This window comes from Acanthaster planci, linkage group LG01 (assembly GCF_054643075.1).
Source record: "Acanthaster planci isolate LZ-2023a linkage group LG01, COTS_SCS, whole genome shotgun sequence".
NCBI classification, from domain to species: Eukaryota; Metazoa; Echinodermata; class Asteroidea; order Valvatida; family Acanthasteridae; genus Acanthaster; species Acanthaster planci.
Genome location: NC_141777.1, coordinates 29,009,329 through 29,032,174, shown reverse-complemented (window position 1 = coordinate 29,032,174; position 22,846 = coordinate 29,009,329). Strand labels below are relative to the sequence as shown.

The 22,846-nt window shown below is 40.6% G+C and overlaps 3 protein-coding genes across 4 annotated transcripts in view; 2 read left to right on the top strand and 1 right to left on the bottom strand.

Moving 5' to 3' along the window:
- Nucleotides 1–8,406, top strand: part of LOC110985984 (protein jagged-1b-like) — a 46,184-nt gene extending 37,778 nt beyond the window's left edge. Inside the window, exons 21-25 of the mRNA XM_022247531.2 lie at nt 229–344; nt 2,287–2,571; nt 3,425–3,568; nt 4,016–4,172; nt 4,789–8,406. Coding sequence (XP_022103223.2) covers nt 229–344; nt 2,287–2,571; nt 3,425–3,568; nt 4,016–4,172; nt 4,789–5,258 — 1,172 coding nt within the window. The 3' untranslated portion in view covers nt 5,259–8,406. The remainder of the gene's footprint in view (nt 1–228; nt 345–2,286; nt 2,572–3,424; nt 3,569–4,015; nt 4,173–4,788) is intronic.
- Nucleotides 8,407–8,610: 204 nt separating this feature from the next.
- On the bottom strand, nt 8,611–14,027 carry LOC110985985 (leucine repeat adapter protein 25-like). Of its 2 annotated transcripts, none has more exons than XM_022247533.2 (3): nt 13,883–14,027; nt 12,917–13,337; nt 8,611–12,044 (listed from the first exon to the last, which is right to left on the bottom strand). In XM_022247533.2, exons 2-3 carry the CDS (start codon nt 13,316–13,318, stop codon nt 11,853–11,855), a joined length of 594 nt encoding a protein of 197 aa, XP_022103225.1. In that variant the 5' UTR covers nt 13,319–13,337; nt 13,883–14,027; the 3' UTR covers nt 8,611–11,852. The 2 variants fall into 2 exon arrangements, with proteins under 2 accessions (XP_022103225.1, XP_022103224.1); XM_022247532.2 differs by lacking the exon at nt 13,883–14,027 and adding an exon at nt 13,521–13,737.
- Nucleotides 14,028–14,080: 53 nt separating this feature from the next.
- On the top strand, nt 14,081–20,901 carry cnih1 (cornichon family AMPA receptor auxiliary protein 1). The gene is made up of 5 exons (XM_022247535.2): nt 14,081–14,248; nt 15,098–15,166; nt 16,528–16,640; nt 16,981–17,124; nt 18,419–20,901. Exons 1-5 carry the CDS (start codon nt 14,168–14,170, stop codon nt 18,444–18,446), a joined length of 435 nt encoding a protein of 144 aa, XP_022103227.1. The 5' UTR covers nt 14,081–14,167; the 3' UTR covers nt 18,447–20,901.
- The last annotated feature ends 1,945 nt before the right edge of the window (nt 20,902–22,846 follow it).

Sequence of the window (22,846 nt, the reverse complement as noted above, 5' to 3'; positions counted from 1 at the left end):
GTTTGGTTGACCATTGTCCCACAGTGCACTGCAAAGAAAGCTTCTCCTTGGCAACCTCTTGGTGGTGCACTGAAATGTGAATCACCCATATCGCAGGTCTTGTACAGAGGAAGCAGATCCTACCAGAGGTTTGTGTGTGAACAGCCCTCACTTCCGACCTGCTATTTTGTCTAACCCCGTGCTGTTAAAATGAACTGTTCTTTGATTCCACAATTGCTTGTCATCCAGTGATCGGAGTCGTCCCCACCTGTGTGGTTGACCGGCGGGTCTACAGCCAAGGGGAAACCTGGAAGGAAGACTGTAACACCTGTCACTGTGAGCAAGGCTTGGTCCAGTGCAGCAAGGTATGCTAAATGCTGTCTGCAATTCGGACAGACTCTGCAAAAATTATACCTCAACCACATACTCTGTAGTTGTGAAAGGAAATTCAGTCGAACAAGTATCAGGAAGGAAACCAAGAAACAAAGCAATTCTCAGAATAAATAGAGCCAAAATACATAAACCTATTTACAAAAGTTACCATGTGATTGATTGGCACAAACTGGGAAAACCTAACCCGTCAAATCAGCATGTAAGTGCATCATTTGAAATCCCATTACTTTAACAGTCTCATATCAATTGATTTTCTGTTTGTGTTTGTATTTCTTTTTTTTTTTGTATCTTCTGCCAACAACATTTAACGATTGCTGACCGCTGTGGTGTGGGATATGATGTCTTGAACACCCGAGGGCATGCATAGCGCCCTCGGCTTTGCCTCAGGTGTTCAAGACGTCATATCCCACACCTCATTAGTCAACAATTGTTTTGTCATACCTCTGTCTTCGGGAATCTCTCAAAAGAAACAAGCTCTGTATTTCAGAAAACGATGGGCCTACTGTCAGACTGTAAAACTGTACAATTAACATGACAGATGTAAACTATATCGTTAGCAAATGTACTGTCCTCTCACTTTCATTAATTGTGTAAACTCTAACGTAAAACTAGTGCGGGTACCAGTGAGTACATTTATATAGTCTGGTTAGCGGTCTTTGAATTACCTTATATGCTGCGGGGATGGGAACGAGTCTGTTATACGAGCACTATCATTGATCGAATTCCCTGGTAGCCTATGCACAAAACGTATCATGGGTACCATGCGAAACTGACTGAAGGACTGCAAATGTTTGTTCTCGAACTTCTAAAAGCTCTTTTGTTTCACACGTGAGCGTGCACGCACCATTGGTAGAATGAAATGTCTCATGGTGAGTGTGATATGCAGATATGTCACCCTGTCATGTGATCGTTCTAAGCCAATAAACGGACAGTATCCAAGACAGAGGTACTGGTATGACAATCAAAATGAAAAGCACTCTTAAAGTCTTGTGCAGCTTGAATGCTTTAAGTTGTTTTATTTCATCTTCTGTTGAGGGATTTTAGGAATTACATGTTGAAAAATTAAGTTGCATGTCTGAATAGGCAAAACGTGGAAGCCACAATGTACATGTACATTTTAGTATTGCAAAATTATGAGGACAGTCTGTCAGACTGATTCAAGAAGTGATATCCATTAGGCACAATGCTATGTAGTACGACCTATAGCAAGGAAAACTTGAGCTAACCACAAACAAATCCCACAGCTTAAATATATGTTGTGTCACTGGTTTCAAGGCAGTGTATAGGATTTGCATGTATTGCAGTTTGTCAAAATTTGCAAATTTTGGGATCTGTGATTTGCTTTGTGTATCATTTCAAGAACCTGTTCCATTTTTTGAGCCACTGCTTTGGGGAAATTCAAGAAAAACGTTTTTTAAATTTAACACACCAAAGCCCAGCTTGTGTAATTTGTCTCACAAAAATTTATGGGCCAAGGGACGTTCCTGAGTGCCTGGACAGTGCACAGGCTAGGTCAATCTGCAGACAAATTATGACCCTCAACAATCCATGTTTTCATGGCTTTGCACAGTAATAGTGGCTGGCAAATTTGCCTTCGAGTTTGTGTTTCCTCTTTGGCAATGCAACACTGAGAATTTTTCAAATGAACACTGTTTCATCATGCAGTGCATTGACTGCAGTCACCATGGTCAATGCGTGACCAAAATGTACAATGTGTACAGTACCAGCACATGTGTACATGCATGATCGAACGACATCTGTGGCATGGATTAAAGGGTCTGTCACTAGTAAAATCATGTGTTGAGTGTTTGAGCCCCAAAACTCTAGTTGAATAATCACTTGCATGTACCCTCTGAATGTAGCGTTGCCTCTTTCTGGTCATTCTTCTTTCTGCGTGCTTGTTCTTTTGAGCAGGTGTGGTGTGGCCCGCAAACCTGCGTGGCTAGAGAGGGCAACGAGACCAGCAGCCGACCCGCCTGCAACCTGGACGAGTCCTGCGAGCTCCTGGACGACAGTGACTGCCTGACCCCTCCCTGCCGGCCCTGGGGGCTGTGCTTGCCAGGGAGCGAGGGCCCCACAGATGCCGGCGCACCGGGAAAGGACAGGGACAGCGTGTGCCAGTGGGACGGGATGGGCAAGCAGCCGCCCAGGAGCTGTGCCGCGTTCACGCTGACATTCCAGACATCCAAGCTCCCAGCTGTAAGTTAGTTTCGTTTGTGAAGAAAGGGGATGGAAGCAAGCATGAGAAGAAAAATGATCTACATGTGGAGAGCTGCTCATGGAGAGCTGAGCCTAGTAGCTGTTTGATCTTAGGTGCATATCATCTCTCAGGAATGCAACTATTCCAAGGATCAGTTGATTTTCTCCTTTTTCACTTCACACTTGTGCTATTGGAAATTGAAAAACACTGTACAAAGTCTTGTAAAGATCAGAATTTCCTCTTTTTTTTCTGAAGTCCAAATTGCATGCCTGATCTCTGTGACAGGCACTTAATTAGTGAGAAATGACTAACCAAGTATTTATATATATATTTTGTCCAAATTGTGACATTTTTTAAATTCCTCTTTTCCCAGTCAACAAAAGGAAAGTTAACCACTAATTTGGAACATTCTGCAGTGTCACATGTCACATCAATTAGCATACAGGCACCTTTTCCGTGTTATGGTATTTCTTTTTTTTTTCCAACATCATTCAAATTGATGCAGGATTGAAGTTCTCTTTTTTTGTGACATAAATATTACAGCACAGATTGTTCACAGGACGTTTCTGTTTGCTAGTGTACTTGCTGCTGTATTGGGTTTGATTTGGTTGGCTGACCCTGAAAAATTCAGTTGGTAAACACTGAAGCTGGAACAGCTGCACTAGTAAGCAGGAGGTTATGGGTTTGAGTCCCACCCAAGCACATTTCTGAATTTGTGTTCTGAAATGCTTTCAGACGTTACTAAGAGCTTGTGAAATGACATCTTTGAAGGGCAGAAGTGACTATTCCAAATTACTCCTATATTGGTAGCTGTTAATGAGTTTCTGTCAACATCGTCACGTGCTGTTCCAGGGGGTGTCCGTGGAGCATATTTGTCGACACCTTCGGCAGATTGCAGGTCTGCAGGCCCACTTCAGACAACACGCTGTAAGACTGATGTGCTCTGCTGGTGCAACGATAGACAAGCCAGACTACTATGATGTATACGTCTCACTGGTAAGAAACAAGGTCAAGGCATTGTTATCCATAAGAGTGTTGGACACCGACTGTCAGCCGGTTGCTCTGTCCTGTATAAAATTGGCACATATGTTATAATATGGTTCCCCTGATCTGGTACTTGACTTTACATACCGTTTTTTTCTCTAGTTCTTGTTATGACGAGCAGCTTAACTGGATGATGAGTAACTCCTTATTTTAACACAGATTCCCTCTTTCTCTGAATGCACTGAAAGTCACCAGATGAAAAAATAGTGGTACCCATGGATACCTCCCTTGACTTTTACATCTCTTGTAACATGTGTACAAGAATGGCTTTTTCTGGCTGGCCTGTCATAAGGAACTTACGGTTTTGCTGACACCACTGTTCAATCAATGTTTACCCTCTGTGTTAAAGTCAAGTTTAGTACTCTAAGCATCTGAAATGGTCTTGTATCTTGGCTCTAGTGGGTGGATACACCAGGAGGCAGTGGGTTGGCTGAGGAGATTGTGGATGCCCTCATAGAGCATCTTGGACAACCCTCCACCAGTAGCTCCATCACGGTGGCCATCACCACGGTTAACAGACACACCAAAGGGGGGCCGGAGGAACCAACCAAACAGGGTGAGTCTGGCGTCATGCACAGACTTGAAGCCTTCTCCTTTTTCTCTACGTGCGACTGAATTACATAGCCAGTGCTTGAAATGAAACACATGCCTACAGAAGCCGGTCACTTAGCCAAGAAATTTGAATGTAGCCTCATACAGCCCTTTACCTCAATGTGTTCTAGAAACTCGAAAGGGATTCCTCACTAAATCCTCTTTTGAACTTTACTGTGGACACTCTGCAAATAAGTAAGCTTTTTAACTTAAAAGCATTTAATCATCTGCTCATCTTGTTTCTTTTGGTATTTTTGACGAGAAGACAGTATCTATTACTTAAATTTTGTTCATTCACCGTATACAACCAGAATTTTCAGTATCCAATCATTGTGGAGAGCATTAAAACAATTGATTGAGTCAGTCAGCATTTTGCTTTGAACCCTGTTAATAGTGTTGAGGAAACAGAATATGCGATTGGACACACTGGAGAGGATTTGGGGGATTCAGGAAGGTTCCTGACAAAAAAGGAGGGGTTCATCTGAGTTTGAGTCATTCTTGCTTAGTCATCCAACACCAGTGTTGGACATGTGACTATTTCAACATTTAGTTTACCTTCTCTCCAACCCAACCTCCCTCAGGCCCTGGTGTCATCTGGCTCCTGGGGTGCCTCACCGGGATTGTCCTTGTGGTGTTGGTGGGTGGCATCCTGCTCTGGGCACGCTTCCACTATATCACCAAGCCCGACGTCGAGCAGCCGCAGCCCGCAGCCCTGTCCCAAAGCAACACCCTAAACCAGCCTGCCGCAGGCAGCAGTGCACAGGACTTGCCGGCCAACCTGAAGGCTGTCCCAAACTCTAACAGGAGAGATAACCGTGCCCGGGCCAAAGAGGTCCAGGTCAACGAAGACCCCCAGGTGACCGCGGCACTGGTCAAGCAGGACGCTGACTCGGACACTGACCACCCCGTCAAGCAGTGGGCGCAGAAAGACCAGGCCCGCATCGTGATGGACATCTACAAAGCCGAAACGCAGGAAGCACAAAGGAACAGACTGGAAATGCACGAAAGAACTAAAAAGAACGCCTCACATGTTGAGCTTACAGTGTGCTGAAACAGTGTGAAGAAGGAAGAGGCTCTTCGTGCCAGGGATTGGCAGACACGCTGGACCAGCAAGCTGCAATCTACTGCTGAAAGCTTTGGCCAGTACCTGGTGACCATGGATGAATCAAGGTGAAAATGTGGATATTTGAAAATGGCCACTGAAGGCCCTATTGCTGGCTGGATTGCTGCTGGTATGCTTAACAGAGGCGGGCGTGGAGCTTCCAATCTATAACAGCATATTGCCTGCTTGGAACCTTAATCCTCAGCCACATCTATCCCCAGGTTACAAAGCCGATTAAGCGGAGAGCACTGCTCAGCTAAGAATCACTTACTAAGCAAGAATCACTCATGGAGAACTGGTCGCCAATAGTAATACATTATAGAAACATTCGTTGGTGCTCTGTTTTGCCCAGTCGAATGGGCCCTTGTCATCCTGTCATTATTTTTGTAGTGCATCAAGATGACGTTGATGATGACAAGATGTCTGTACATCTGGGGCACCTTGCACTTCACATCTTGTCATAGCAGCGATGCCTCCCTGAGGCCACCAGCGCATCGCAGCATGCGACTGGTTTACGTTGTTTTTGTTACATGTCACAGTGGCATGCATGTAAATCATGCAGAAATTGATAGCCAGAGATCAATGTGCGAAACATTTTCAGTGCGCTTTAGGTCCACATGTGCAAATTTACAAAGTGTTCACATTATGAAAATCATGAAATGAATATGCATACTGTGCAGACCCAAATTTGTTCATTTGGAAAGGTGGCTTTAGAAGCAGAGACCATTAACAGGAAGCAACCTGTCACTCGGACAACACATTGTCCGGATTTGCTCCTGCACAGCTTCCCAAGTGACTAATTGGTAAATAGAATGCAAATGGCAAGGTGCACCACTTGTCATGAGACTGATCATATGACCAGTCACATGTTGCAAATGACCAAGTCTGTGATACTGCAAGTAGCGAAAAACAGCAGCTGTAAATATTGTAAAGTGTAAATGGAGTGTTCTATTCAGATTATATATATGTAAGTTAAGCTTGTTCATATTCTATATTATTAATTTATCAAAACGGAAAAACTAAATTGTTTTATTCCTTTTTTATCTTGTGCATAAACTTTTCATTTTAAGATTGGACTTAATTTTTAAGGTTTCTTCTTTCTTGTATTGAAAAGTGACCACAACCACCCCTCTGCTTTGTTGAAGATGCTCTCATTGAGCTTTCCTCAAGTAAATTCTTATTGATAGATATTGATAGATTTCTGAAACAGCCACAACTGTTCGTATTCAAATCTTTTATAATTTTTCAATCTACTTTCAGCGTTTTTTTTACTGCAGGCAGTTTGGCCCAACGGCAGTGAGATGTGTCATTTTTGCTTTTTGATGTGTTCCTGTTGTTTTAGAAACAAACACCAGGAGACCTCTGTGATGTATTAAAATGCAGTGGCAGCACCGTACTCTTAGAACTGGAGGGGCGGGCAATATAATGGGAGGGGCAAAGAAAGGTGTGTGGGAGGATGGTTCATTTCCCATTCTCGAGGGCAATCAGTAAAACAGAAAGTGCAAGTAAAACAACCACAACCAACACAGTGGTGAATGGCACTCCCCCATCCATACAGAATGTCAAACAGCATAAAAATATGATTGTTACCTCTGAACATTTGAAAAAAAAATCTCGGGGGGGGGAGACTGGGTCAAAATAAAGAAATTGGGGTACAAAGGATGCCTGTGGCGCCGCCACTAGATAAAAGATTTGACTCTGTTGGATATTCACCAGAAGAGAAAAGAAAATGGTGGCATAGTTTTGTAAATCTGGTTAAATTTATGTTGATGAAAACATACAAACATGTTTTATGTTTTAACAAATGAACGCTGTTGCTTTTTAAAGGAGTAAAGCCTTCAATTAGAAAAAGTCAACTCAATATTTTTACATTAATTTAAATCGATCAGCGTTTGAAAAGAAATTCAACACACAAAGTCTATTTTGGAAATGCAAATCATTCCTTCGTTTACAAATGAACCAAGAGATTCTAAGTGTCAGACCATTTCCTTGAAATGCACTGTTATTTTTACAGAAAGTATATTTCTTGCAGTCAGTTTAATAGAGGAATAATTATGCTGTTTAATTGCTGGTCACAGAAAATGAAACCTTTTTTTTCCAAGCTGAAATTGTGTGTGTATAAGACGGTCAAATGTAAAGATTTTCAGTGAAAATCCTTAAAAAAAAAAAAAAAAATTTACCTGTGGGTGAACAAATATTCATTTTTGCACGATTGCTACCTGTGATCATCACATCAAGTGAGTACTTGAGAAAATGTAAACCCATGGAATGCACGATTTTGATACAGTGGAGACTAGAATGAGAAAGAAATGCAGATATAAATTTGAATGGTAATTGAGTATCAGGGGTACTTCATACACATGGAGTATCTCCGATTTGTGACTGCTTTGTAACCTCAAGTTTTTGATTCGGGTATTTCTCCCATCATTTATCTGGGTTACAGCAAATATAAAAGTTAATCAAATGACATGTAGTGTCGATGAGTGCAGTGATGATGAGGGTAATATGCCAGAGCAGTTGATGGTGTGACATTGCATAGCAGTGAGGCAATACATTTGAATTTCGTATTTTTGATAAGCGTGTTCAGGAGTTACAGCATGACCTTTTTGATAACGGGGCATTGAGGAATCTTTGATATTTACAAAACTTTTGAATTGCTGTTTGATCACTTACTTAAAGGCATGGACCAAATGTTCCCAGTGCAGTGTGATACACTGAATACATTGGGCAAATTTGTTTTGACAACATTTCTTTTTCCATTTTTATTTATTCCCGGGCATTTTGTCCCCAGTTTTCTAGTTGCTATAAAGACAAAGTATTGTATGAAAATTAATTGTACTGTCTCTGTTCATTCTTTTTGTAATAATTGTATCTTTCAAGAGTGATTTGACTGAATTTTTTGAAGTACCCAGCTCAAGTACATTGGACCAAATGTGCGAGAAAAGTGTCCAGAAGCAGTTTTCGGGTTGAACTTCTTATGCACTTGTGGTCCTGTAAAATGCAGGTACATCTCTCGGCAGAGATAATTCTGAAAATAGTTAATGGGTTGTAGTTACAGGATTGCAGATATTAAACAAATGACTTTTGTATAAATCAACGTATTCATCGTTTGTGGGTGTTTTTTCCCCCTTCTCATCTTTGACACCAACGAGGGAGGTGACTTGTTCATTTTCCAGCTTTTTGAGAGCAAACCATCCTAGTTAACTTTGTCAAAAGTTTTATGTTTGTCTAATCTCTGTGGGAAAATAACCAAAACAGAGATCCACACCGAAACAAAACAAGTTGACAACTACCATCTAAATTCTGCTTTCTAAAAAGTTACAAACATACCTTCAACAGTACCTTTATTCAACAAGATAGCAAGTAGTACTATTTAAAGCAAAACATGGCAACATGATAAAGACACGAACAGTACCTTAAAAAATACAATGTGCTTATAGAAGTAGAAATACATGTACATGTATATAACCACTGGCAAGACCAAATAATACAAGTGACACGAACTTGGCATTCACAATGGACCTTTCCCATGAAATACGCAAATAAGGCAGGCGCATTTGCATTAGTACCACTGGTTGGCAAAGTTGCTTAAATCACTGATGTAACAATACAAATCTCTATGTGTACGCAACTATGAGCACGTACACGCCGTTTCTGCACTAGTATGGTTTGACATGAGTGCCAAACTTAAAGACAAGGAATTGTTACTTTCCATCCTCAGGCCACTGAAAACTTCACTCATTTTTGAGAAAAACATGCTAAAGTATTGGACAAAGGCTGTGATACGGTTTTGTTTGACCTTCCACGCACCAGGTTATGATTAGGGCAGCTCTCCTACACTGCCGACGGTGTTGACGGCCATGCTTGCCAACCAGTGGCAGAAGTGCGCATTTGCATATTTAATGGGAAAAGGCCCATTAAATTGCACACATGGAATGGCGTACACAAACTACTTCTTAACTATCCCCCATGAACCAAAATCCAGGCCGTGTTTTTACGCTATTTTGAGGATAATAGGTACCAGTATAGACAGGATCACTGTACATCAGGGGAGATATCCCCGTTTCATTTATAGTAGTGTTGTATTTTGGCAAATCAAGACGACTGTATCCCCCCTCCCCCCCAAAAAAGATACAAAACTATTGCTAATATCTACTACTGGTAACTATTCGTCTTTTTCAAATTTGTTCGAAAAGTTTGATATCTTTTGTGCATTTGTTCATTTTCAATGTACATTTACATATTTCTCCAAATTCAACAACATACAGGAAATAAAGACGAGTTTATCTTCAACTAACTCATATCATTTAAATGTAAGCTGATAAATAACTGGATTTTACCAAAGGCAAAACAACTTTTGAACTGCTGAAGGACTATACAGGGCATTTCAGACCTACGCTGTCCTTTGTTACTTAAATCAATGATAGTAGTGTTGAACTCAACCCTGGGTCAGATTTAATTCATTTCTGACGATAAAACTCTACTTGCTATGCATGTACAGTATCAAATTGCTGGCAGAATATCAAATTGCTTATACAATTCTAACATTCCATTAAAAAACAAGTAGCTTTAGCATTTTAAACTTAATTGCACACAACCGAATTCTAGAAAGGGTCATATTGAAACATGTTTTTGGATCAGAGTGAAAGTAAGGATTTCAAATTTGGCCTTAATCAAACCCTTGAATTGTTTTGCCCATTCAACCGTAGTACAATACACATCAATGAATGAGTACAATTTGAAGTTAAAGTCATTTTAAGTGCTTTCAGGGATAAACCTAATGAAATACAATCATCTTCTGCATAAAGCAGCCTTCAAAATACACATATAAAACAAACACACAGGAAAAACATGACATCTTGACTCATTATACAAAAAATATTTTTTAAAAACCAGTTTCAATGTACAACTACATTTCAGAGACCTAAAGCATAATATATAAACCAATCCTCCATTTAAAATAGCAAAATAAGTTACCTAAAATATTCCGGTTCTTCTCAGAACCACACATGCTCAGAAAGAGATATCCTTGCATGGTGCTACCCCAAACCTTCACACTTACTAAAATATTCCTCCAAGTTAACCTCATTACTCACCAAACATTCAGTAGATTTGCTGGGTCAATGACACTGAGGCACTAATAAGTAAAAAAAATCATCTAAAATTCTGACATCTTAGTGAGAAGTACTGGTCAATTGCACGAAGCTCAAACATAGCACACAAATAGTACTCTGTGTGTAATTACATTAACTACAGCACAGCAATGCTTTATAAAAATACTAACACACACACTAGCATCACACTTTACTCAAGTAAGGTTAACCCTGCATGCAAGTATATGTTTTTAAATTGTATTTCATTTCTTAGTAAAACAGCACAATTTAATTGCTTTCAGTCATACACTTATTCCAATATGTTGCTAACACATTTATAGTTGGGCCAGCAAACACAATTTTGGATCAGTGCTCTGCCGTCTTCCTCCATACACCATAGATATTAATTTAATGCTGCTTCAAAAGCACACACAGGTTTCTGTTAGACGTTAATAGGCAACAACAAAAATCTACAGGCACTTGGTGTCCGCTTAAATGAAGACGTAGTCATGCCCCCAACCCTTCATGATTACCCAAGTGTTAACAATGTTAATTTCAACCTGGACTTGGCTACAAACATAAATTAATCGATAAATGAAGGCGTGGCACTTGAAAAGGTAAATTCCACACGCTTGTTCTTATGCACTCTCTTGACTTTGATCGGAGGGTAAAAGGCAGGGCCTTAATGGCAAATGCACTTGCAAATTCCGCTTACACTGATCCTTACACTGCGACCTCAGAGACAAAAGGCAAGCTTCCTTCCCCATGACGATCTGAAGAAATGTTTGTTGAACACCTGCTCTCCACTAAGAGTCGCATACTTCATTGGGGACTGCACAGGTGTTGAAAAATAGATATTTTGGGGACCAAACCGCAATGGTCTCTGTGATTCTCAGTCTCTCGGGGCACACTTGTAAACATTATCAATCATTTTTTCACCTTCCCAAATCATCTTCATTTTCCCATTTTCCCACAAATATGTTTATAAGCACATGTAATCAAACATCGTGAACTAACCTTAAAAAAGTCACTAAATTGCACAAAACTTTTTAAAAGGCAAGCAGTATAAAATGTGAAGAGAGGCATAATGCGCATAAAGCTTAACTTGGCAAATCTGTGGCTAAAACATTGCGCAAGGCACTTACACAGCACCTCACTTCTCTGCAATTTCCTTCACAATACAACACACCGATGAAACCTTACAGCATTTCAGCCTACTGACCATTTCAAAATTTCATTGACTTTTCAAAACTGGGGCGAAAAAACTGAAACAAAAACACTTGTGCTTTTGAGATGAGTCAAAACAATTAGCACTTGAATATTTGATAGAACACATTTTAAATGTCAATATCCACTTCTTGTACGTTTCAAACAACCAGGTGCAAAAGTGACAGGCACCTCCAATAATGACAAAACCAACCTGTGAGAAATCCTACAGGGTTCTATCCAATCACACCATGGATGTAGGAGACAGCATTCCCGGACTTAATGGGCTCAGTGACTGGTCTTCGCTGTCCAGATCCATGCTGTCCCGGTCAGACATACAGGACATGGTCTCTACCACCACCTTGTACTCTTGGATGGATTCGTACAATGACCACAGCTGGCCCAACAAGGACATGTCCAACTGTCGCAGGCCCACCTACGACAACAGTGAAAAAAAAAAACGTTCCATTAAACCTCTAGGCCTAAGAAAGCAATATGGGGAGTTGGGACTTGTTTTTGAATATATGGTTACAAGGATTACAGAATGTGAGTTAAACTTAAAGCCAGGAAACCATCCGGCAAGGCTCTTGTGTTTCTGGGGCTAATTTCATGATTTTATGCTGACAGAGGCTCTGCGTATTTCATGGAGACTGTAAACAGTAAGCATGACACAAGGTACACTTACCTCAGAGGAGAAATTTGCTTAACGCAGTGACACAACAATGAAATACTCTATGCACCTGCAATCATTAGCACAATCATGCCAAGCGAGGCAATGACATTGTGTTTGTGGTTAGCAAAATTTGATGCTATAATAAGCATGGTTTTCTGCTAATGTTAGTTAGAGCAGCTTCTTAAAATTGGGCTCTAAGCAAGACTTTTGTGATTGCTTCTCTAAACACACGACAATAGGAATTCATTTTTCAGGCAGCTGTCAATATAGACAGCAAATGAGAAAAAAAAATGGGTCTTCATGGAAGCAAATACTTGGTCCATTTCACAAACAGTGCAAGTGATTCTTCTACCTTTTTTGTTCCACACAAGCCAGTCTTTGTATACTATAAATGCAGAGGTGGTAGCAAGTCAAGTTTTGCAAGTCTAAGCCAAGTCACAAGTCATTTGGTCCATTCACAAGTCAAGTCACAAGTCATTTGATCACAGTTCAAGTCAAGTTTAGCCAAGTCACAAGTCGATTTGGTCCAAGCACAAGTCAAGTCACAAGTCATTTGATCACAGTTCAAGTCAAGTCAAGTCTAGCCAAGTCACAAGTCGATTTGGTCCAAGCACAAGTCAAGTCCCCAATTTTACCATTTCTTTCCTCAGCATGGCTAAGGCCCCATCTAGGTTCCCCTGTGGAACAGACACCCGCTTTGGCCTGCCCCTCTTTGGGGGGCCTTTCCCCACAGTGGCACCGGAAGACAGTGAAGATGATGACAGGCTGTTCTCCTCCTCGGTGCCCTGCCCCGTCTTTGACGATGACAAGTTGTCCTGGATCATGTTTTTGTGGGCCTGTATGCGAAGTGTTTCTCTCCAGGTCCCGCTGTTGGCATTTAGGAGGCTGCTAAGGCTCTTGGGCAATGGGGGAAGCCCTGGGGTGTCCATGGGCCCGGTGCAGAGTTGCCGGTCACTAGTTATGGTGGAAGGGGACTTGCGGACTCTCATAGTGACGCCTGCTGTGGAGATCGTACTGGGAGAGATGGCCTTGGCCATGATGCTATCTCATCTGAAACTACAACGTGAAAGCAAAGTCATCAGTTAGGCTACCCATGGAGGAAGGAAAACACTTCTCCATAGGCGACCATCACTTCACTGATGGCATCATTATCACATAACTCACGAGAAACTGAGAAAACTGAGTCATGTGAGTAGGCCCCCTATCATGAACCAAAAATATGTAAAACAAAGAACTCACCACTCTTAATTTACAACTCAAATCCACGGACAAGCAACTGGACCTGTCTGCACACTTCTTTGTCTCGTAAGCATGTGCTATTAAACAGGATGTTCACACAGAGCCAGAATGACTGTGAGTCTGAAGAATGCACGCCACACAAGCACCGCACACCAAACATTGCAACACACCCTCGACAATTACATATCATGATGAGTCAGAAAATTCATCGAATAAACCACAAACAGACAAAAGGATGCTGAATAACAAGTGAAAATTAGTCCCAAATGGCTAAATCAAACTGAATATCGGTGTAATCATGACTTTTAATTGGAATAATCAACATTTTTAGGGGAGAAGGTAAATCTTCTCTGTTAACTTACGTTTGGCTACTTCATCGTTTTGCTCAATTTTAACTCGGAGAAGCTATCGATCGCCCCCAATTTACAGTTTGGGGCCAGCACTGACCATGGGATGGGATGCTTGTTAGCGCTGGTACCCGGTTCATGGTGCTCAATTAGAAAGATCAATGGTTCGTCGATCCCTGCTGCGCTGTACGTACATGTACATTGTACATGTACATGTACATGCTGTGCTTTATGCGCGCTGGTGGTTCTGCGTGACTGAATCTCAGTCAAGAATTCACGATTTAACACTGGTTTTAAACCATGGCGTTTACATTTGTTGCATTCTGCTATTTACTGGCAATGCTTTTAGCAGCTGTGCTGATATTTTTTGCGATATTTCACGTGAGTATTTCATTACATCACCCACAGCGCATTTACCAGGATACTCCACTGACTAGCCCAGTTTTTATTGTAGTGATTAAATGGGTAGGCGTTTGTTTCCGACACAAAATCTGGGTTCATTGATTGGTGTGGGCCAGAGTCTGTGAAAAGTTTGTAACATTTTCAAAGTATTATGGAATTCTATATTTGACCATCGTAGTTCTCAAGTGTCACGACATGTTTAAAAATGGGATGGTTGTTTATGTTACATGTTTTACATGTGGAAAGGGGGCTCCGTAGGCACCGGGCGTATCCAGACATGCCCGAGCAGTCGAACACGTAGGATTCAAATTGGTGCTTGACACTAGAATGGTGGTCCAATGTGGTATTCTTCCCAGTTTAAAAAAAAATCGAAATTTTCCCTTTTTGATTCATACCTTTCCAACACTTGTAAGTTGTAGGGAAAGTGTTTGTGGAGTGGAAATAAAGTAAAATTGAATTGAAATGAACAGTGGTGTCACTCCAGGATGCACCATTTTTTTCTGGAGGCTGTGGTTTATTCTTGTGCATGCTGCCTACCATTGCCATCATTTTTATTAAGCTGAAATTTGACACATAACCTGACCTTAAGCATGTCTTAACTTGAGTGTGCACACTCTTCAGCAAGTCAAGACACTAGACACCCTATTGGCCGGAGGGGAATGTAACGTGCGCGTGATGGCCCACAGAAATTGCGTCTAATTATATTTGCTGAATTTGTTGAACCAGGAATAAATCATAAACACAAACAAAAACACACAAAATACAGAACTTCTTGTGACCATAAACCTCAGAAGCTTTACCTTTCTCTTTGCATTTTACCCTTTTTAGATAATTGCATTTGATGAACTGAAGACTGACTATAAGAATCCAATTGATCAGTGCAATAGTCTAAATCCGGTGAGTTCATTATCATAAAAATCAGTTTTTTATGTGGTTTTTTTTCATCTTTTTCAGTTTGTCTCAGACCCGATTTCTCTTTTCCACTTCCTTTTCTTGGCATTTTGATCCCAAGTTCAGCCGTTGGTTTGCTTCTATTTCAGTTTTTGTTGTGGAAGCCATGCATAATAAATCAGATTCCATAATATCATCCAATTAATTAGTGAATTACAAGAAGGAAATTGTTACAGTAGCATTGGACCAAATTAGCATTGGACCTGATGTTCCTGAAGTTTTCAATTTGAACCTTGATAGCTTTTTTTTTCAAAAGATGATTTTTTGTAAGATGTAATATTTGGGAATGTAAATATAGCAATCCAGACTTTGCAGCCAAACTGTAAACCTTGGGGATTTCTTCTTAATATGACAGGAGACGCTGCTTGGCTACTTCATGATGGGCTTTAGAACATTTTATCAGAGTCTGAAATGAATAAAAAGAAAAGTATCATTTTGAGTTGATGGACTTCAAATCTGACACAAGTTTAGGCATTCGCCTTTTCTGTATTAAAGATATTTATCTAATCTGGAAAGGGGAGACTTTTATGGTGGAATTAAATTTGCTTTTATTTTGAAATTTTGCTCTCCCCTGCCTTTTCAAGTGTGAGGCGGACCACCTCACTAATTTTAGTGACCACCCAGGATTTTCTGTTGGATTTTTCCACCTGACCCTTAAAATAGACAAAGATGGAAGGAAAAAGAAAAAAATAACTTAGATATTTTGAAATAGATCAGTTTTAAATTGTTTAGAGTGGTAAAGGACACAGAATACAAGATTGATTTATTTTAGAGGGGAAATTTAGAGTAAATGTGCTATTAGACTATATAAAATTTATTTAAGGCCTTTTTAAAAACTCTTTGCTTTTGTTTTAGACACTAGAATTTTGGCAGCATTTGTTTGACTACCTCACACATATCTGTACTCCAGGGGAAACCCTGAACACACCTGATGTCGTAGCTTACAAACGTCAACAGATGGCCCATGATTTGGACAAAGTAGAAAAGCATAAGCATATCAGCGGAGAGGGTTATTGATTTAAGCAGCGTGTACTTTGGTAATCTGTCAGAGTCAGTATGGTGCCAAGAGAAACCCTTAGAAGGGTTAAGTTTGAATATGGAAGTGTCAGACCAGTCCTTTCATAGGCACAAGACCAGGCATACCATAGGAAAGGAATGCTTCTGTCACAGCATTTGACTAGTCTGCAATTGGACTTGTGATGGACTTGTCTACCACACTGCTTTCGAATTCCGCTTATATCTCTGTTTGTCTCAGTCATATGGACAATTTGATTGAATGCCAGTGTTGTCCGATTCCACTTTCATAGCTGGTGCTACCTGAGTACATCGTACATATCTTCTACAATGTGCTGTTCCTTGCGGCATTTCAGTTTGGGACACTGCTGTTCAACGTTCCCCTCATTGCTTACCACATCTACAGGTAAGACATCCCAGTTGGTGAAATGATTTTCCAGGTAACTTTATCGGTATTAGTGGGGCATGTTGATCAGTAGTGCATGACTAGCCATTGGTGAATGTGATCAAGGGCCAGTAGTTGACGATTGCAAGGCAGCAAATTGCCAGACGGTTTTGCAGGAGAAAAAAAGTTTTGAAGGAGAACTTGTTTCTTTTGGATACCTGATCTCTTATGAAAATCGATACCCAGTTTCAGCGGAACGAATGAAAGCAAAGGAGTGTGGCACACTTCCCAACTCCAGATAGTATGGGCGCCTACGCAACCATACGAATGTTACCACCATTTGAATTTTTTTCCCCCTCAGATATGCCAACCGGCCAGTGATGAGTGGTCCAGGGCTGTATGATCCCACAACTATAATGAACGCAGACGTCTTGTCACGATGTATGAGAGAAGGCTGGATCAAACTAGCTTTCTATCTCATCTCTTTCTTTTACTATCTTTATAGGTGAGTATGTCGCAAGAATTTCTCCAAGAGAAAACTAAAATTGTGAACATTGCGGGCATCTATATTTTGGGCAAACATTCACGTGTTATATAGTACAAGTTAACATCCTTTACCTACCAGTGTATACAGTACTGTGCATTACATGCATTGTCGAATATAATTGTGGGCTTTTATGTCGGGAGCAAGGCTGAGTACATTAGCAAGGCTGTAGGTGAGTCCTTATCCAAGTCCACCAAGTACACTGAAATTTAATTTTAAAAAATTGTGTGGCTGGGATTGAGCCTGAAAAACAAGCCCGGGCATGGTCTGAGCAATCAGACAGGAATTCAGTGTTTAGGAAAAGGGTATGCTCCTAAAGAATGTGTAAAAAGAGAATTCAAACATGCCTCTGTCAGGCTTTGCACACAAAGACTGCGATATTTTTAATAATTTGATATAATTAGTTGACACAGCCATAATCTGTGTTACAAGGCCTTGATTCCCACTGGACCATCTTATGTTGAGGTTTACTCCAAGACTCTGAGAAGAACTTGACTACAGCATTTTGTAAAGGTCACATAACTGTAAAAGTGGTAAGAAGGACAGTTGCTTTGCCACCTTGGTGGTTTGAGTGTAGGGATCAAGTTGCCAATGACCTTGTTGACATCCCTTTTCACCATTTTAAGGCTCCCTCACACAAGACAAATCTTGGGGTTGATGTGCGGTTGATGCAGGGTTGAAAACTGGGAATGATTCATACTTGAAAAGTTTCAGCCCTGCGTCAACCCTGAGATGGACTTCGACCCGGATTGAACTTAACCCTGCTCAGGACCACCTGGATCAAAATTTTTCAACCCAGATTGAAAATCATTCATGCTCATCTCTGGGTTTAACTCACCCCGATAAGCTCGGTTTGCTCAAAACAACACCTGGTTTAATGTGGGGTGAACAATTACATTTCAAATCCAAGGCAGTCATGGGTTTGCACAGGATCAAATCGAGTTTGATCCAGTTCAAAAGTTCTGTAGTGTGAGAAGGCAATTATGCTGTAAACCATAGTCTGGCAATACGTAATTGTATACACAGGCAAGGCCAACGGATTTACAACAGCAACTGCACCGTGACCTCCAGCAGACATTTTTAAAGACACCAATCCCCCCATGTTGCTCACACACCCATACTTGTTTCAGATACGTTGTGTGGCCAAAGTTGAAATTTGTGGCTCAACATAATGCCATCGATAAATAATTAACAAACTCAGTCTCGACTCATTTCTTTTGTCTCACATTCCTTTCTGATTTGCTCTTGTCAACAGTATGATCTATGTCTTGGTTTCATCATAGAAGCACAGCATCTGAAAGGGCCTGAAAGCAAGCTGAGTGGAAGGAATTTTTCTATTTTAGGAAAAACAAATGTCTACATAGGAGGTTGTATCTTTTTTTTATAAGTGTGTTTGACATGAAAATGCAAAGCGATCCTCAGTTGTATTCATTTTTTGTTTGTTATGTTTCAAGGGAACACCACAATGGTAACACAGTCCACCATGGACTAAAAGATGTTTTAAATTTCACAAATGGAATTTTTTGGCAAAACAAGTAGAGCTGATAAGTACATAGCCAGATGTCTCAAATAAAAGAATATCACGAATGAACAGTTAACTATTACAAATGCAATTTTACAATCTTCAGTTGAACTGCATGGGTTTTACACCATTTGCTTTCACCGTAGTGTTAGCAATTAGTATGATTAGATACTAGGTGGAAATATTATTTTAGTGTTAATTTAATAACAAGGGCAACACCACACCAAGTCATGTTGTGTTCAATACACTCCTTGGAATACATTAAATGGAAAGATTCGGTGAGGGGTCATCCATTTTTGTCATGACTTTCATGAGTGTACAAAACGTATGCTGAAGGGGAGGGGGTTAATTGGTTGTGTACGCTTTAGAAACATGTTGAAAATGACGATTATGAAAGACGGGCCATAGTTTATGCTTCCCGCCACTGTATGCACGCACAGTCTGGTTGTGGTTTCAACTCCTGTTGCAGTGCACAGATGGTTCCAGATCAAGTGCAATGGATGATACGAGCGTACATAATCCTCGTGTGAAGAAACTGTCCCACACTTGTGCACGCGTGCAATTCCTGTTGGACAACAATATACGTGTATGTAGGCCTATCATGTGTTTCTTGCCAGTAGCAAGTTGAATTCTGAGCATACCAGGTGACCTAAATGCTCTGATGTCATGGACGTTGTTTTCCTCCTGCCACTATTCTCTGGTCGTCTACTGCAGATTACCAGCCGTACATGTTGAGTGAGAATGGGTAATCGGGCACCATAGAGAAACCGTCATTTTTTTGGTTCATTCATTTTGTCCTCTTTTAGAGGAGGGGTAGGCCAGAAAAAAGTACTCTTTTTACTCTTGTGAAAATGACGACAAAAATGGATGCCCTCTTATTCGATTTCATATGAAATAGTTAATACCTCACTGCTTATCATACTGAATGAAGAGTGTTTAACCTGTTACAGTTAGAACAAAAACACTGGCATGTGAGATGGCAGCCAAGCAGACCCTCTGTATGTGAGGTTTTCTTCCCTGGATGACATCACACTTATGCACATGGATATGGAAATTGGTATTGGAATAAAAACCAAAAGGATGCCAAAATATCTTGTAAACAGCTAAACAAACTTGAAAATAACTTAATTTGAAACATGGAGGTGCATTTTCAAGGATTGCAGTAAAAAAAAAGTCATTGGACATGACATGCTGCAGATTAAGAAATCCTAAGCAGTGGCCAAAGAGTGTTAGAACATACTTAATTATTGAAATTGCACCGGTTAGTGTTTGTAAAATATTTCATCAGGACTGAAATGGGATGGAGATCTGTCACTTTATGACCCTATTCAAACTCGTCAAATGTTGGACATCATTTCCACTTGGCACAGTGTTGTGGTCAGTGGTGGTTGTCAGTAAAAACAGTGAAGCTGACTGTTTTAAATAGGCTCAATGTTTTTCCACAGGCCTCCAGACTAGTCCCAAAGTTAGCCATGGTTGCACAGATTTGACATCAAGTATATTTGATTTCATTTCATAGGAGTTCGGACTTGTAACATGATGCCCTACACAAAATAGTGACTATTGCTGAAATTGCTCATACCGCATGTAGGCGTGTTTGGAATTACGTGTTTTGTGTGTGGTAGTTGATCCAGTGTCTTAGGAAAGCTTGCTGGAAATTTGTTCTTACTGCACTAGACTGCATGTAAACTAAGGCATTACTTCTGTAAAATGGACTGGTGCAAAGTTAATGGATTTAAAGTATTAATACATGTACCCAATTTTTAATATCTGTTCACTTTTACGCAGCTAAATCCTTCAATTGAGAGCAAAGAGATTTTGGAGAGATTTTGCAGGGTTGTGGAATGTAGAGCCCAACCATTGATACTTGGGTTTCTGCACAGTAAAGGATTTGAGAAGGGTTGTGGCCTCTGTAACCGGACTTAGTTCTTCATGAAGAACATCTCGTACCTTTACATAACGTGTTCAAACAGAATGTGATGCTAGTAGAATGTTTTGCACTCCATTTTTTGAAAGATGCATTGAATAAACTTTAGTCAGCCATCTGATGGATAGTTACTCAACGAATGTGAATATGAAGGTTTGTACATTTTCTTGACAAATTCATATCACAAAGAACTGATTTTTGTAAGCTCGTACTGTTTATAGATTTGTATTGGTATAAATTTGTTTCCATGTAAATGGTAGACAATAAATTTGAAATAGACCCTTGAAAATTTGCTGTTATCCTGAGTAGGTTTGGTTTAAAGTTATTTTGGGGGTTTGTACATTTCTCTGTGGCCTCAGTTGTGGGTACATCTTTACTTCCAGCTTTCCCGTTATCAACAACGTGAAAGACTATAGATGAATGAACTGGTCCTATTCAGTGTTAAGATGCTTCAAAGTTTGTCAAATCTGAGAGTTATACCACGTTAGTCTTGCTTGGACATTTAGGTGTCTTGATTGAAAAGTGTACCCAGGATTGTGACAGTAGTTTGCTTTTGAGTGAGTGCATTTTGAATTGCAAGTCGGTATATTATCATAATTGTACATTGTTTGACTTGGATACTGACAACCTCCTGCAGACCAGGGCAAACTTCCCATGCTTGCCTAGCGAAGTCAGGTGGCCCGTACGAATTTGTGGTGTAGGAGCAGGTGACGCTGTCAGTGACGGTGGATAAAGTCGAAATGTGAATGGAATTCTTTAGCTACTCGGTTAATGGTGCCTGACTGGGCTGCTTTTACTGAAACACTAGTGAAACAGAATCAAGTTCAATTGGACACAACGTAATCTTAATGTAACCACTGTCGGCAGGCAAAATGCCCGCAAATGTCTGATTCTCAAAACGGACCATACCTTCCCCCGCCGCCTCTTATTATCACTCTTTCGCTCTTTAGAAAAGAGGGCGCTATTTATCGACGCCATTTCTGGGTCGGTTTTCCTTGGAGGGTGCAGACCACTAATTCAAGTGAGAGTTTCTAGCCAGCTCATTAGCATCAAAAGTGCCCCCCCCCGCAGTATCTTTTGAAAACGGAGAATATTTGGCCCCCAAAATGGTGAGATTGTGTAAATCCTTGCCAGGATCAACTCCCTGGGTCTTTGAGCTATGAGAGTAGAATGGCTAAAAGCTACGGTTGAAAATGGTCCTAAGTGCCCGCGAAAGTTGAGGGTTGGCACTTGAAAAATGGCTGCAATCAGACTTCGGAAAAATCACTTGTTGGGGGGTGATTTTGTTTTGTGGGAATAATTAAAAATGTAATTGGTTAACCCACAAAAAATTGAAAAGAAATTGAAAGATAAGTGACCAGACAAGAATTTCATTTGTGTTTCAGAAATCTCAGGGATGTTGGCGTGCATGCTATTGGGCCCTGAACGGTGCTGATTTTACACTGTTTTCAATGGGGCTTGAATTAGTGGACTGGACCCTGGAGAGAAAATGACCCTTTCGCTTTTGGGTTGTTCAACGTTCGTGATTCAAATGTCCTAAATGATCTAGATATCTGACACACTGAAGTCATAATAAGAGTCGTACCGGGAGAGTATCTGAAATCTGGCGAGCTTGTGATTTTTTGTATTAAAATATACACGTATAGCCGTTTTATGAGCAGCTGTTCAAGCGAGAACATAGAGTTGATAAAAAACAGAACTACATTGGATTCTTGTATTAAACTTCAACTGTTTAATTTCCCTTCTGTTCCCTTGCATTCACATGTGTGGGATGGAAAGGTCATGTGGAATATTTGTAATTGAAACGACACATAAACCTACACATATATCAAAGAATGATTTTGATGTCGGCGCTGGTACCAGTTTTGCTCTGAAGATACTATACAACAAAATTACCGAGCAGTTACCAAGAACAACTGATAACACGTACGCCTGAATAAATTTTATCACTCAAATCACATTTGTTTAGACCATGGAGGAATAGACCTGCCGGTCGCCGTAAATCAATTTATTTTGCGCGCAGCCGAGGGACTCTCTGCTGGACCGTCTTTTGCGAAGTGCAAATGAAACTCGGCCTCCTTCCCAAACGTGACTCCGCCATGATGTGGAGGAAGAAGGGAATGTGATAGCACATGGAATAGGAAGAGTGTGTGTTGGGGGGGGGATCACAAAAGTCATATATCATGGCTTGCGTGTCATGACAACAGTCTTGATTGACAGACGTCTCGACTGGC